The sequence below is a fragment of the Palaemon carinicauda genome, chromosome 37 (genome assembly GCF_036898095.1).
Source record: "Palaemon carinicauda isolate YSFRI2023 chromosome 37, ASM3689809v2, whole genome shotgun sequence".
NCBI lineage: Eukaryota > Metazoa > Arthropoda > Malacostraca > Decapoda > Palaemonidae > Palaemon > Palaemon carinicauda.
The window spans coordinates 56,256,010-56,268,509 of record NC_090761.1 but is presented as its reverse complement, the minus strand read 5'-3'; the positions used below and the strand labels follow the sequence as shown (position 1 = coordinate 56,268,509).

The window sequence follows — 12,500 nt, the reverse complement described above, 5'->3', positions numbered from 1 at the left end:
AGTAGGAGATAACACGCTTGAAAGTGACAGAGATGAATCTCTCTCTCTCTCTCTCTCTCTCTCTCTCTCTCTCTCTCGTATCAGAGCTTTAAACTCTATCCTAATTATTCAAACACTCATAGATAATGCACATTTTTCTTTCCATTAATAAGCATTATTAACTCAATTATTATCATCATTAATACCCATAATCTCTCTCTCTCTCTCTCTCTCTCTCTCTCTCTCTCTCTCGTATCAGAGCTTTAAACTCTGTCCCAATTATTCAAACACTCATAGATAAATGCACATTTTTCTTCCATTAATATGCATTATTAACTCAATTATTATCATCATTAATATCCATAATCTCTCTCTCTCTCTCTCTCTCTCTCTCTCTCTCTCTCTCTCGTATCAGAGCTTTAAACTCTGTCCCAATTATTCAAACACTCATAGATAATGCACATTTTTCTTCCCATTAATATGCATTATTAACTCAATTATTATCATCATTAATATCCATAATATCTCTCTCTCTCTCTCTCTCTCTCTCTCTCTCTCTCTCTCTCTCTCTCGTATCAGAGCTTTAAACTCTGTCCCAATTATTCAAACACTCATAGATAATGCAAATTTTTCTTCCCATTAATATGCATTATTAACTCAATCATTAACATCATTAATATCCATAATCTCTCTCTCTCTCTCTCTCTCTCTCTCTCTCTCTCTCTCTCTCTCTTTCTCTCTCTCTCTTTCTCTCTCTCTCTCTCTTTCTCGTATCAGAGCTTTAAACTCTATCCTAATTATTCAAACACTCATAGATAATGCACATTTTTCTTCCCATAAATATGCATTATTTACTCAATTATTATCATCATTAATACCCATAATCTCTCTCTCTCTCTCTCTCCTCTCTCTCTCTCTCTCTCTCTCTCTCGTATCAGAGCTTTAAACTCTGTCCCAATTATTCAAACACTCATAGATAATGCACATTTTTCTTCCCATTAATATGCATTATTAACTCAATTATTATCATCATTAATATCCATAATCTCTCTCTCTCTCTCTCTCTCTCTCTCTCTCTCTCTCTCTCTCTCGTATCAGAGCTTTAAACTCTGTCCCAATTATTCAAACACTCATAGATAATGCACATTTTTCTTCCCATTAATATGCATTATTAACTCAATTATTATCATCATTAATATCCATAATATCTCTCTCTCTCTCTCTCTCTCTCTCTCTCTCTCTCTCTCTCTCTCGTATCAGAGCTTTAAACTCTGTCCCAATTATTCAAACACTCATAGATAATGCAAATTTTTCTTCCCATTAATATGCATTATTAACTCAATCATTAACATCATTAATATCCATAATCTCTCTCTCTCTCTCTCTCTCCTCTCTCTCTCTCTCTCTCTTTCTCGTATCAGAGCTTTAAACTCTATCCTAATTATTCAAACACTCATAGATAATGCACATTTTTCTTCCCATAAATATGCATTATTTACTCAATTATTATCATCATTAATACCCATAACTTCTCTCTCTCTCTCTCTCCTCTCTCTCTCTCTCTCTCTCTCTCTCTCTCTCTCTTTATACCTCCCAATTGCTGACAGAGTCATACTGCAGAAGTTCGACTTCCCCGGAAGCCAGGACGCCCTTCGGCTTGACTGGTCTGAAGGAGATGGCGAGTTGGAAAGTGGGTTCTGGGTTCATCAAGGTCATGGCTGCCCTTTCTGTCGAAAAGGTCACCGAGAGGAACTTCGTCTGCAAGGAACAAGGACAAAAGATTAAGGAGGATAATTGTAAATCACATCAAAATCATATTACTCTGTTAAATGTTACTGTACATGGCCTGGTAACTTCATCTCAGATCTCAGACCGATCTTGTTGATAGTCTCAGTTCTGAACTACCAACTATCGCAATTTGGTCTCTAGTTCGCACAAAACTACAAGGTGAATTCCTGTCTACGAAAACTGCATTGAAGAACTCATAAGATCTTGGAAAAACTGGAGCATGTGTCAGTAAAACTCAAGGCGCTACTATCAAAACTGAGGAAAAACTCTAGCATGTGTCAGGAAGATTCAAGAGCTAAGGCCAAACCTGGGGATAAACTGGAGTGTCAGAAGGATTCAAGGAGCTAAAACCAAAACTGAGAAAAAACTGGAGTATGTGTCAGGAAAACTTAAGGAGCTAAGACCAAAACGGAGAAAAAAACTGGAATATGTGTCAGGAAAACTCAAGGACCTAAGACCAAAACTGAGGAGAAACTGTAGCATGCGTCATTAAAACTCAAGAGTTACGACCAAAACTGAGAAAAAAACTATAGCATGTGTCAGGAAAAATCAATGAACTAAGACCAAAACAGTAAAATTTCGGGTTAAACTAAAACACAAAAACTCCAGTAGGTCCTTAAGGGCTAGTGGCATGGAAGCGACTACATTCAGGGGAAAGGTTCATTATATATATATTGAACTAACCTATGGAATACAATGTAACCAAAAGGAAAATAGAATAAAATGCCAGTGAGGGAGCGAGACTCATTTGAATGGAAAGGTTAATCTGAAGTATTGAATTTACCTTTCACAGCATAACAATATCACAAAATAGCATCATTATCCATGGCGAGACTTACATCGTTGCACGTATTCCCAAGAGAGGGCTCTTTTGTCGCTCCGTAATATCTCGTGGTTTTATTCTTCTCTTTCAGCGACTGCAGGATGCTTATGTCGTTGAAGAATACACCCTGCATGCAGCCCATGTAGGCGTTGAGTGAACGCAGGCCTAAAAGGACAGAGATATTTCTTATATAGCAAATACTAATAAAACAGGGGCGTTAGTGCCCTTTGCCCCACATATAATAGTGAAAGAAATTGTTATCTCTTTCAGGCTCGAGGTGAGGATGGCAGGTCCATCCTTGCCGAGATTCTTAGACATGATGTGTCCTACCATGCTAGTGGTATTTTTAGCTTTATTTCAGAAGCAGGTTTTCTGAAAGATATTTAACTTTTAAAATGATATTTTAGCTTTTATGGTTTTAGTTAAATACTCCTATTTTTTTTTTTATTTGCAATAAACGACATCGGCGTCAATGGGCTGCATAACACTGAATTAGATGTCAGGATGCCAGAAAACCTCAAATCAATCAATCAATCAATAGCCACAGGCACTAAGAGAGTAGTTGGAGTTAGCTAAAATAGAAGATCAAACAAAGTTTGTCAGTTAACCCCCGTTAAAGAACTGATAACATCACAGTACCTGGTACGTAACACGTCTGCAAGCACGTCTTCTCATCTTCGAAACTGTTGGCGTTACCTCCGCACCCGGTGTAATTGAAGGGAAGACAAGACCCTGTGCTCTTGTCGTAGTGGTAGCGGTAGACACTTCTGCTTCCGCCGCAAATCTCACTGCTGTTTTTTCGAATTGGCTCGGTGCGACCGGTGTCCAAGGGCAGGCCGCAAGCTGGGGAACAAGGATTAGTTATAGGTCTAGGTTCTTGGTTTACCTATAGCTTAAAGAATTACGGGTTGCAGAATTGCAAGAGCCAGGATTAGTTAGCTAGGTCGAGGTTGTTGGTTTACCTATTGCTTGAAGAGCTGTTGCTTGATAAGGCAATCTACAACAACAGTTTAACAGATGATTCCATTGAGAGATGCCTGTTTCTGGCGATTACCGGCTTCTGTCTGATACTAAGTAGGCCTATGGCAACTCTCTCTCTCTCTCTCTCTCTCTCTCTCTCTCTCTCTCTCTCTCTCTCATAAGAAGTCGAATTTATATGTTTATCTTGTTCAAAACTATGGAGGAACGATATAATTAATTTCCATACACTAAATTAAATAACTAGTTCTTAATCATATGTTTTAAGTCATTTCTGGGGTACAGGATAATGAATAAGAGAAAAACACACTACTGACGTTAGCGATTAGTTCCCCGACAGAATTTATGACATAATTTCTTTATTTTTAAAAACAAGATCTTATCGAGGAAACCATTTAAGGCGGAAACAGTACACCCCATTAGGTAGAAGCCATATACCGTTTACTCTCTCTCTCTCTCTCTCTCTCTCTCTCTCTCTCTCTCTCTCTCTCTCTCCAAGAAGACACCAACCTCTTGAAAGATGCGGAGCATTTCCTACGTAGAAGTCGGGATCGAGGTGGAAGTATCTGATGTCACCTGGCAGAGTTAGGGTGGCGTGTAGTCTGCTGTCGATGTAGAGCTGTTGAGTAATTTTTTTATTATTATAACTCACAAGTAATAAAAAAAGGATAGACAACTCTCTGTTACCCGAAAGTAATATGAGAGGAGAAATAACCCGAAGAAGAAGAGTAGAGTTTATTTTCAGAACTGTGGAAGAAACTATCATGATCCCGAAGAAAATTTTAAATCAAATGAGAAGCTATAGTGATTCTGATAAATATTGCGTATCGCCAATAATGTTTAAAATATATTTAGCCTAATAATTATCTATCAAATTGATTTAAACGAGAAATCTCTTTCTCTAAAGTAATCAATGTCTTATGCAGAATTATACAATGTTTTCATTATCAAATGAGCGCACTCATTGCTAATCAAGTATGCTTGTCTATATAAATTCGATATAGATAAAAAAAAATAAAAGAATATTTACATTTTTTTATGATTTAATATTAAAAATCTTTACAGGTTTGTTAGACATTTAAATGAGGATTGCCTCATATCTGGACGTTGGAATGGGGCGATATGGATTATTATTATTATTATTATCATTATTATTATTATTACTAGCCAAGCTACAACCCTAGTTGGAAAAGCAAGATGCTATAAGCCCAAGGGCTCCAACAGGGAAAAATAGCCCAGTGAGGAAAGGAAATAAGGAAATAGATAAATAATAAATAATGAGAATAAATTAACAATATATCATTCTAAAAACAGTAGCAGCGTCAAAACAGATATGTCCTATATAAACTATTAACAACGTCAAAAACAGATATGTCATATATAAACAATAAAAAGACTCATGTCAGCTTGGTCAACATAAAATACTCAAGTTTTAAAGGTTTAAAGGTCTCTCATGAATAGCAGAGGCAAGGGACAATGCCATTGCCCTATCGAGCAGGACAATACCCTAGAGACTGACCATATATGCATATGATCAGCGCCCAAGACCCATCCCCACCCAAGCTACGACCAGGGAGGGCCAGGCAATGGCTGCTGATGACTCAGTAGGTAGATCTATAGGCTCCTCGAACCCCCCCCCCTCATCCTTAGCTCACAAGGATGGTGAGATTGCATCGACCAAAGAAACTAACGAGTTTGAGTGGGACTCAAACCCCAGTCTGGCGTTCACCAGACAGGGACGTTACCACATCGGCCACCACAACCCTTATTCAAAATCTATTTAGGATTATTTCTTCTTCTCTCCTTCCTTTTTTTTTTTTTTTTTTTTTTTTTTGATTTCTGACAGTAAAATGAAAAAATTGAAAATTCCTTAACATCCTATTCTCTTTTTCTATCTGAGGCTCCAATTAAACAAGAGAAGGATCGAAAGAAGATAGTACTCATGCCTCTCATACAAGATCAAAAGCATTAAGAAAAAAAATAGAGGAACTACGGGAAAAACCTACGTCAATCTTTTCATGTTGATGGATGATGTTCAACGTGTGCCAAACTTCCGAATCCATCTTCTTTCCTATCTCGGCGCTGGCTGCTCCTGCGCCCAGATTGACCTCGACGTAGATGGTACCAGTCTTAGTTATTGAAGCTGCAATGTACTGTCTCTCTGGGTGCTCAGCGCTTGCGTAGAGGAGGATTGAGTCAAGGAAAGTGGTCTGTTAAGAAAGGATGCTATTGTTTTTAACATGGTATTAGCATTAGTGTTATTATCATTACTAGGTAAGCTACAACCCTAGCTGGAAAAGCAGTGTGATATAAGCACAAGGGCTCCAGTGAGGAAAGGAAAAAGGGAAACAAATAGGCTATATTATTATTATTACTTTCTAAGCTACAACCCTGGTTGGAAAAGCAGTGTGATATAAGCACAAGGGCTCCAGTGAGGAAAGGAAAAGGGGAAACAAAGAGACTTTATTATTATTATTATTACTTGCTAAGCTACAACCCTAGCTGGAAAAGCAGTGTGATATAAGCACAAGGGCTCCAGTGAGGAAAGGAAAAAGGGAAACAAATAGACTATATTATTATTATTACTTGCTAAGCTACAACCCTGGTTGGAAAAGCAGTGTGATATAAGCACAAGGGCTCCAGTGAGGAAAGGAAAATGGGAAACAAATAGACTATATTATTATTATTACTTGCTAAGCTACAACCCTGGTTGGAAAAGCAGTGTGATATAAGCACAAGGGCTCCAGTGAGGAAAGGAAAATGGGAAACAAATAGACTATATTATTATTATTACTTGCTAAGCTACAACCCTGGTTGGAAAAGCAGTGTGATATAAGCACAAGGGCTCCAGTGAGGAAAGGAAAATGGGAAACAAATAGACTATATTATTATTATTACTTGCTAAGCTACAACCCTGGTTGGAAAAGCAGTGTGATATAAGCACAAGGGCTCCAGTGAGGAAAGGAAAATGGGAAACAAATAGACTATATTATTATTATTACTTGCTAAGCTACAACCCTGGTTGGAAAAGCAGTGTGATATAAGCACAAGGGCTCCCGTGAGGAAAGGAAAAAGGGAAACAAATAGACTATATTATTATTATTACTTGCTAAGCTACAACCCTGGTTGGAAAAGCAGTGTGATATAAGCACAAGGGCTCCAGTGAGGAAAGGAAAATGGGAAACAAATAGACTATATTATTATTATTACTTTCTAAGCTACAACCCTGGTTGCTTTTAAGGTACCAGTGAGGAAAGGTAAATGGGAAACAAATAGACTATATTATTATTATTACTTGCTAAGCTACAACCCTGGTTGGAAAAGCAGTGTGATATAAGCACAAGGGCTCCAGTGAGGAAAGGAAAATGGGAAACAAATAGACTATATTATTATTATTACTTGCTAAGCTACAACCCTGGTTGGAAAAGCAGTGTGATATATGCACAAGGGCTCCAGTGAGGAAAGGAAGATGGGAAACAAATAGACTATATTATTATTATTACTTGCTAAGCTACAACCCTAATTGGATTACCAGGGTGATATAAGCCCAGGGGCTCTACAGGGAAATATAGCTCAGTGAGGAAAGGAAAAAGGGAAACAAATAGACCATATTATTATTATTACTTGCTAAACTACAATCCTAGTTGGATAAGCAGGGTGATATAAGCCCAGGGGCTCTACAGGAAAATATAGCTCAGTGAGGAAAGGAAAAAGGGAAACAAATAGACTATATAATTATTACTACTTGCTAAGCTACAACCCTAGTTGGAAAAGCAGTGTGATATAAGCACAAGTGTTCCAGTGAGGAAAGGAAAAAGGGAAACAAATAGACCATATTATTATTATTACTTGCTAAGCTACAACCCTAGTTGGATAAGCAGGGTGATATAAGCCCAGGGGCTCTACAGGGAAATATAGCTCACTGAGGAAAGGAAAAGGGGAAACAAATAGACTATGTTATTATTATTATTATTACTTGCTAAACTACAACCCTAGTTGGAAAAGCAGGGTGATATAAGCCCAGGGGCTCTACAGGGAAATATAGCTCACTGAGGAAAAGAAAAGGGGAAACAAATAGACTATATTATCATTATTACTTGCTAAACTACAACCCTAGTTGGAAAAGCAGGGTGATATAAGCCCAGGGGCTCCACAAGGAAATTTACCCCAGTGAGGAACGGAAACGTGAATATAAATAGACTAAAGGAGATGTATGAATATAGAATATAGAATATCTTAGATTCTAAGCTGTGTAATTGATACTGTCAGTAAACATAATGAAATATAAAGGCAGAAGTAAACATAACACTGAAATAGATCATTGACTTCCTAACGGAAAATACCATTATTGGTATAATTTTACAAATGAAACCAATTACTTAATATAGACATTAATTAGTGACCTTTATAACTGGCCTTGCTCCCAACAAAGAGAAACGTTGAAGCACTATCTTGCAACAAATTAAACTAATTACTTAAATAAGACCTTAATCAGTGACCTTTATAACTGACCTTTTATTGACTAATTACTTCATATAGACCTTAATCAGTGACCTTTATAACTGACCTTGCTCCCAACAAAGAGAAACGTTAAAGCATAATCTTGCAACAAATTAAACTAATTATTTGAATAAGACCTTAATCAGTGACCTTTATAACTGACCTTGCCCCAAAAAAGAGAAACGTTTATATCATGATCTTGCAACAAATTAAACCAATTATTTGACTAAGACCTCAATCAGGGACCTCAATAACTGACCTTTTACTGACTAATTACTTGATATAGACCTTAATCAGTGACCTTTACAACTGACCTTAAAGGCAACGGAGATGCGATTCGAGTAAGAGTGGACCCGGTCCATCCATTCGTACAGTCGGTGGACCACGTACCCGTCCCCGTTCAGGGAGAGAATCGGTGAGTCTGGTGAAAAATGTAAAATAGAAATAGAAATAGAATCACTTTAGATTCATTCTGTCATTTGTTGTTTTCCTACAGCGAGAGACTATCTTTGTCAGTTTTAATTTCTTCTCTACTGCCAAACTTTGGTATTCTCTCCTTTATTTTGGTAATAATGGGCATCCTGTTCAGTTTTAAGAGCTGTCTAGCTTATTCTAACAGCTAGTCAAACTGCTTAAGTTATATCCATACTAAAGTGACAGTTTTCTTTGTATTTGGGGCCATCCTATTGCAGTTTTAATAAGAAATTTCGAGCCTATTTTAACAACTGGTCTAACTGTTTAAAGTTATATACCAACTAAAGTGACATTTTATGGTATTCGGGATCATCCTATTAGTGTTTTAATAAGAAATTTCGAGCCTATTTTAACAACTGGTCTAACTGTTTAAAGTTATATACCAACTAAAGTGACATTTTATGGTATTCGGGATCATCCTAATACAGTTTTGAGAAGACCTTTCTAGCCTGTTTCGACAACTAGTCTGTCTAACTGTTTAAAGTTATATCCTAACTAAAAGGACAGTTTTCTTTGTATTTGGGGCCACCCTATCACAGATTTTGAGAAGAGCTTTCTAGCCTATTTAAACAACGAGTCTAACTGTTTAAAGTTATATCCTAAATGAAGTGACATTTTTTATTCTGGTATTTAAAGCCCTCCTATTACAGTTATAGGAATTCTCCCCAGCCTATTTTGAAATTTATCTAGCTGTTTAGAGTTACACCCTAAAGTAAAAATTCTTTTAATTGGTATTTGGAGTCATCTTATTGCAGTAATGAGAAGAACTCCTTCCTATTTTAACAACTGGTCTGTTTAAAATTATACCCTAACCAAAGTGATGATTTTTCCTTTGGTCTTTTTTTTTATTTGGTGCCATCTTATTACAGTTCTAAGAAGCTCTCTTTCTCTCTCTCTCTCTCTCTCTCTCTCTCTCTCTCTCTCTCTCTCTCTCTCTCTCTCTCTCTCTCAGCCTATTTTAACAACTTTTCTGTTTAAAGATATATCCTAACTGTCGTGACAAATAGTTACTGCAAATATTTACCCGCTGGATCATTGAAGGGATTCTAACTGATTTATCTCCCCTATTCCAAATATTCACCTGCAGGATCATTAATCCATTCTAACTGCTTATTTATCTTCCCTATTCCAAATATTCACCTACTGGATCTAACTGATTATTTATGTCCCCAATTCCAAATATTCACCTGCTAGATCATTGAAGGAATTCTAACTGATTATTTATCTCCCTTATTCCAAATATTCACCTGCTGGATTATAACCAATACTGATTATTTATCTCCCCTATTCCAAATATTCACCTGTTGGATCATTAACCAATACTGATTATTTATCTCCCCTATTCCAAATATTCACCTGCTAGATCATTGAAGGAATTCTAACTGATTATTTATCTCCCTTATTCCAAATATTCACCTGTTGGATCATTAACCAATACTGATTATTTATCTCCCCTATTCCAAATATTCACCTGCTGGATCATTAACCAATACTGATTATTTATCTCCCCTATTCCAAATATTCACCTGTTGGATCATTAACCAATACTGATTATTTATCTCCCTTATTCCAAATATTCACCTGCTGGATCATTAACCAATACTGATTATTTATCTCCCCTATTCCAAATATTCACCTACTGGATAATTAACTCATTGTAACTGATTATTTATCTCCCCTATTCCAAATATTCACCTCCTGGATCTAACTGATTATTTATCTCCCCTATTCCAAATATTCACCTGCTAGATCATTGACCCATTATAACTGATTATTAATCTCCCCTATTCCAAATATTCACCTACTGGATAATTAACTCATTGTAACTGATTATTTATCTCCCCTATTCCAAATATTCACCTCCTGGATCTAACTGATTATTTATCTCCCCTATTCCAAATATTCACCTGCTGGATCATTAACCAATACTGATTATTTATCTCCCCTATTCCAAATATTCACCTGCTAGATCATTAACCAATACTGATTATTTATCTCCCCTATTCCAAATATTCACCTGCTGGATCATTAACCAATACTGATTATTTATCTCCCCTATTCCAAATATTCACCTGCTAGATCATTAACCAATACTGATTATTTATCTCCCCTATTCCAAATATTCACCTACTGGATAATTAACTCATTGTAACTGATTATTTATCTCCCCTATTCCAAATATTCACCTCCTGGATCTAACTGATTATTTATCTCCCCTATTCCAAATATTCACCTGCTAGATCATTGACCCATTATAACTGATTATTAATCTCCCCTATTCCAAATATTCACCTACTGGATAATTAACTCATTGTAACTGATTATTTATCTCCCCTATTCCAAATATTCACCTCCTGGATCTAACTGATTATTTATCTCCCCTATTCCAAATATTCACCTGCTGGATAATTAATTCATTGTAACTAATTATTAATCTCCCCTATTCCAAATATTCACCTGCTAGATCATTAACCAATACTGATTATTTATCTCCCCTATTCCAAATATTCACCTCCTGGATCTAACTGATTATTTATCTCCCCTATTCCAAATATTCACCTCCTGGATCTAACTGATTATTTATCTCCCCTATTCCAAATATTCACCTGCTAGATCATTGACCCATTCTAACTGATTATTTATCTCCCCTATTCGACCATTTGCCCCTCACCTGGGTTTTTGCATCTGGGTCCATCCTGTCCGCTGTTGAAGCAATCGCAAGTGCTGTGGTCGAAATGTTCGACGCAATGGGATTTTCTCGAGCACAGGTTTTTGTACCTGTCGTTACAGCTGCAAAGAAAGATAGCTGGTTACTTTTTTTTTAACAATAATGTAAAAGATCTGCATTTGTTATTCAAATGATATTCTCTTAAAGGTTTTGTATTTCATCATCATGATTTGATTTATTAATTTCAAAATAGAACATCTCGGGGAATATCGTTTTTGATATAGTATATAATTCATCAATATCTTTCTAAGAGGAAATATATATGGTTATTCAAATCCCTTAAAAATAAAAGACTATACATGAAATTATATCAAACTGTTCAAGTTATTGCCCCTAGTATATTAGTGCAAAATATTACATTATTCTAAAATCATCCTTCTAGTATACCTTACATTCGTCATTAGTGTGTCTGGAATGGCAAATGTCTGTTCATACTTGATAAATAAAAAACTAACATTTCTAAGGTTAGATTGTGTTTTGAAAAGTAGCGACATCATAAATGAGTATTTTTACAAGTTGAAATTCTGTAAAGTTGATAAATTAAAAACAAAATAGCATTTCTAAATTTAGATAATGCTTTGAAAAGTTAGCGACATCATAAATAAGTATTTTTCTAAGTTTAGATTATCTAAAGAACCTATAGATTAAAACATTACTATTGTTTTTTATCATATTCTCTTTTAAAAGACTTCCAGAATCTCCCAAAAAGTTCCAACAATAGAAAACGGAAAGAGAATCTGATCCTCCTTTCCCGCCATACTTGTTAGCGCAGTGTTCCCTGACTCCTATATGTTTCGTGGCTACCAAGGGCTTGACAGCAACCATCTCCTCCGAGGTGGGACCGCTGATGAGGCTCAGGTGCTGGATGCAGCCGTGGAAGGGCTCGATTCCAAAGGTCATCTCCTCCGAAGCCACTTCGCTGTCAAATACACCTGTCAAGTAGGAGGTTGATTAAAACCGACAAAATACTGACAGGTAAAAGTCGACATTAGAAGAATTCGTTACAGCTAACATACATAGGTATGTATTTTTAGATATGAATATACTGTGTATACAACAACAAGCGCATCCGTTTCTTCTTCTTCTTCTTCTTCTTCCGTTTCTATCCACTGCAATACAAAGGCCTCAGACACGTCCTTATTCACTTCTGGCGTTTAGCCACTTTTCATCACCACGCTGGTCAATTGCGGATTGGTGATAGTGGGAGACGATTGTCTGATCGTTCACAGC

General features: G+C 36.5%; 1 protein-coding gene across 5 annotated transcripts in view; it reads right to left on the bottom strand.

Moving 5' to 3' along the window:
* LOC137629705 (axotactin-like) overlaps positions 1 to 12,500 on the bottom strand; it is a 98,379-nt gene that overhangs the window by 50,186 nt on the left and 35,693 nt on the right. For all 5 annotated transcript variants that reach the window (XM_068361265.1, XM_068361266.1, XM_068361267.1 and 2 more), the window contains 8 exons: positions 12,031 to 12,202; positions 11,214 to 11,332; positions 8,383 to 8,489; positions 5,575 to 5,778; positions 4,079 to 4,187; positions 3,230 to 3,433; positions 2,607 to 2,755; positions 1,570 to 1,737 (listed from right to left, as the gene is read on the bottom strand). In XM_068361265.1, coding sequence (XP_068217366.1) covers positions 1,570 to 1,737; positions 2,607 to 2,755; positions 3,230 to 3,433; positions 4,079 to 4,187; positions 5,575 to 5,778; positions 8,383 to 8,489; positions 11,214 to 11,332; positions 12,031 to 12,202 — 1,232 coding nt within the window. The remainder of the gene's footprint in view (positions 1 to 1,569; positions 1,738 to 2,606; positions 2,756 to 3,229; positions 3,434 to 4,078; positions 4,188 to 5,574; positions 5,779 to 8,382; positions 8,490 to 11,213; positions 11,333 to 12,030; positions 12,203 to 12,500) is intronic.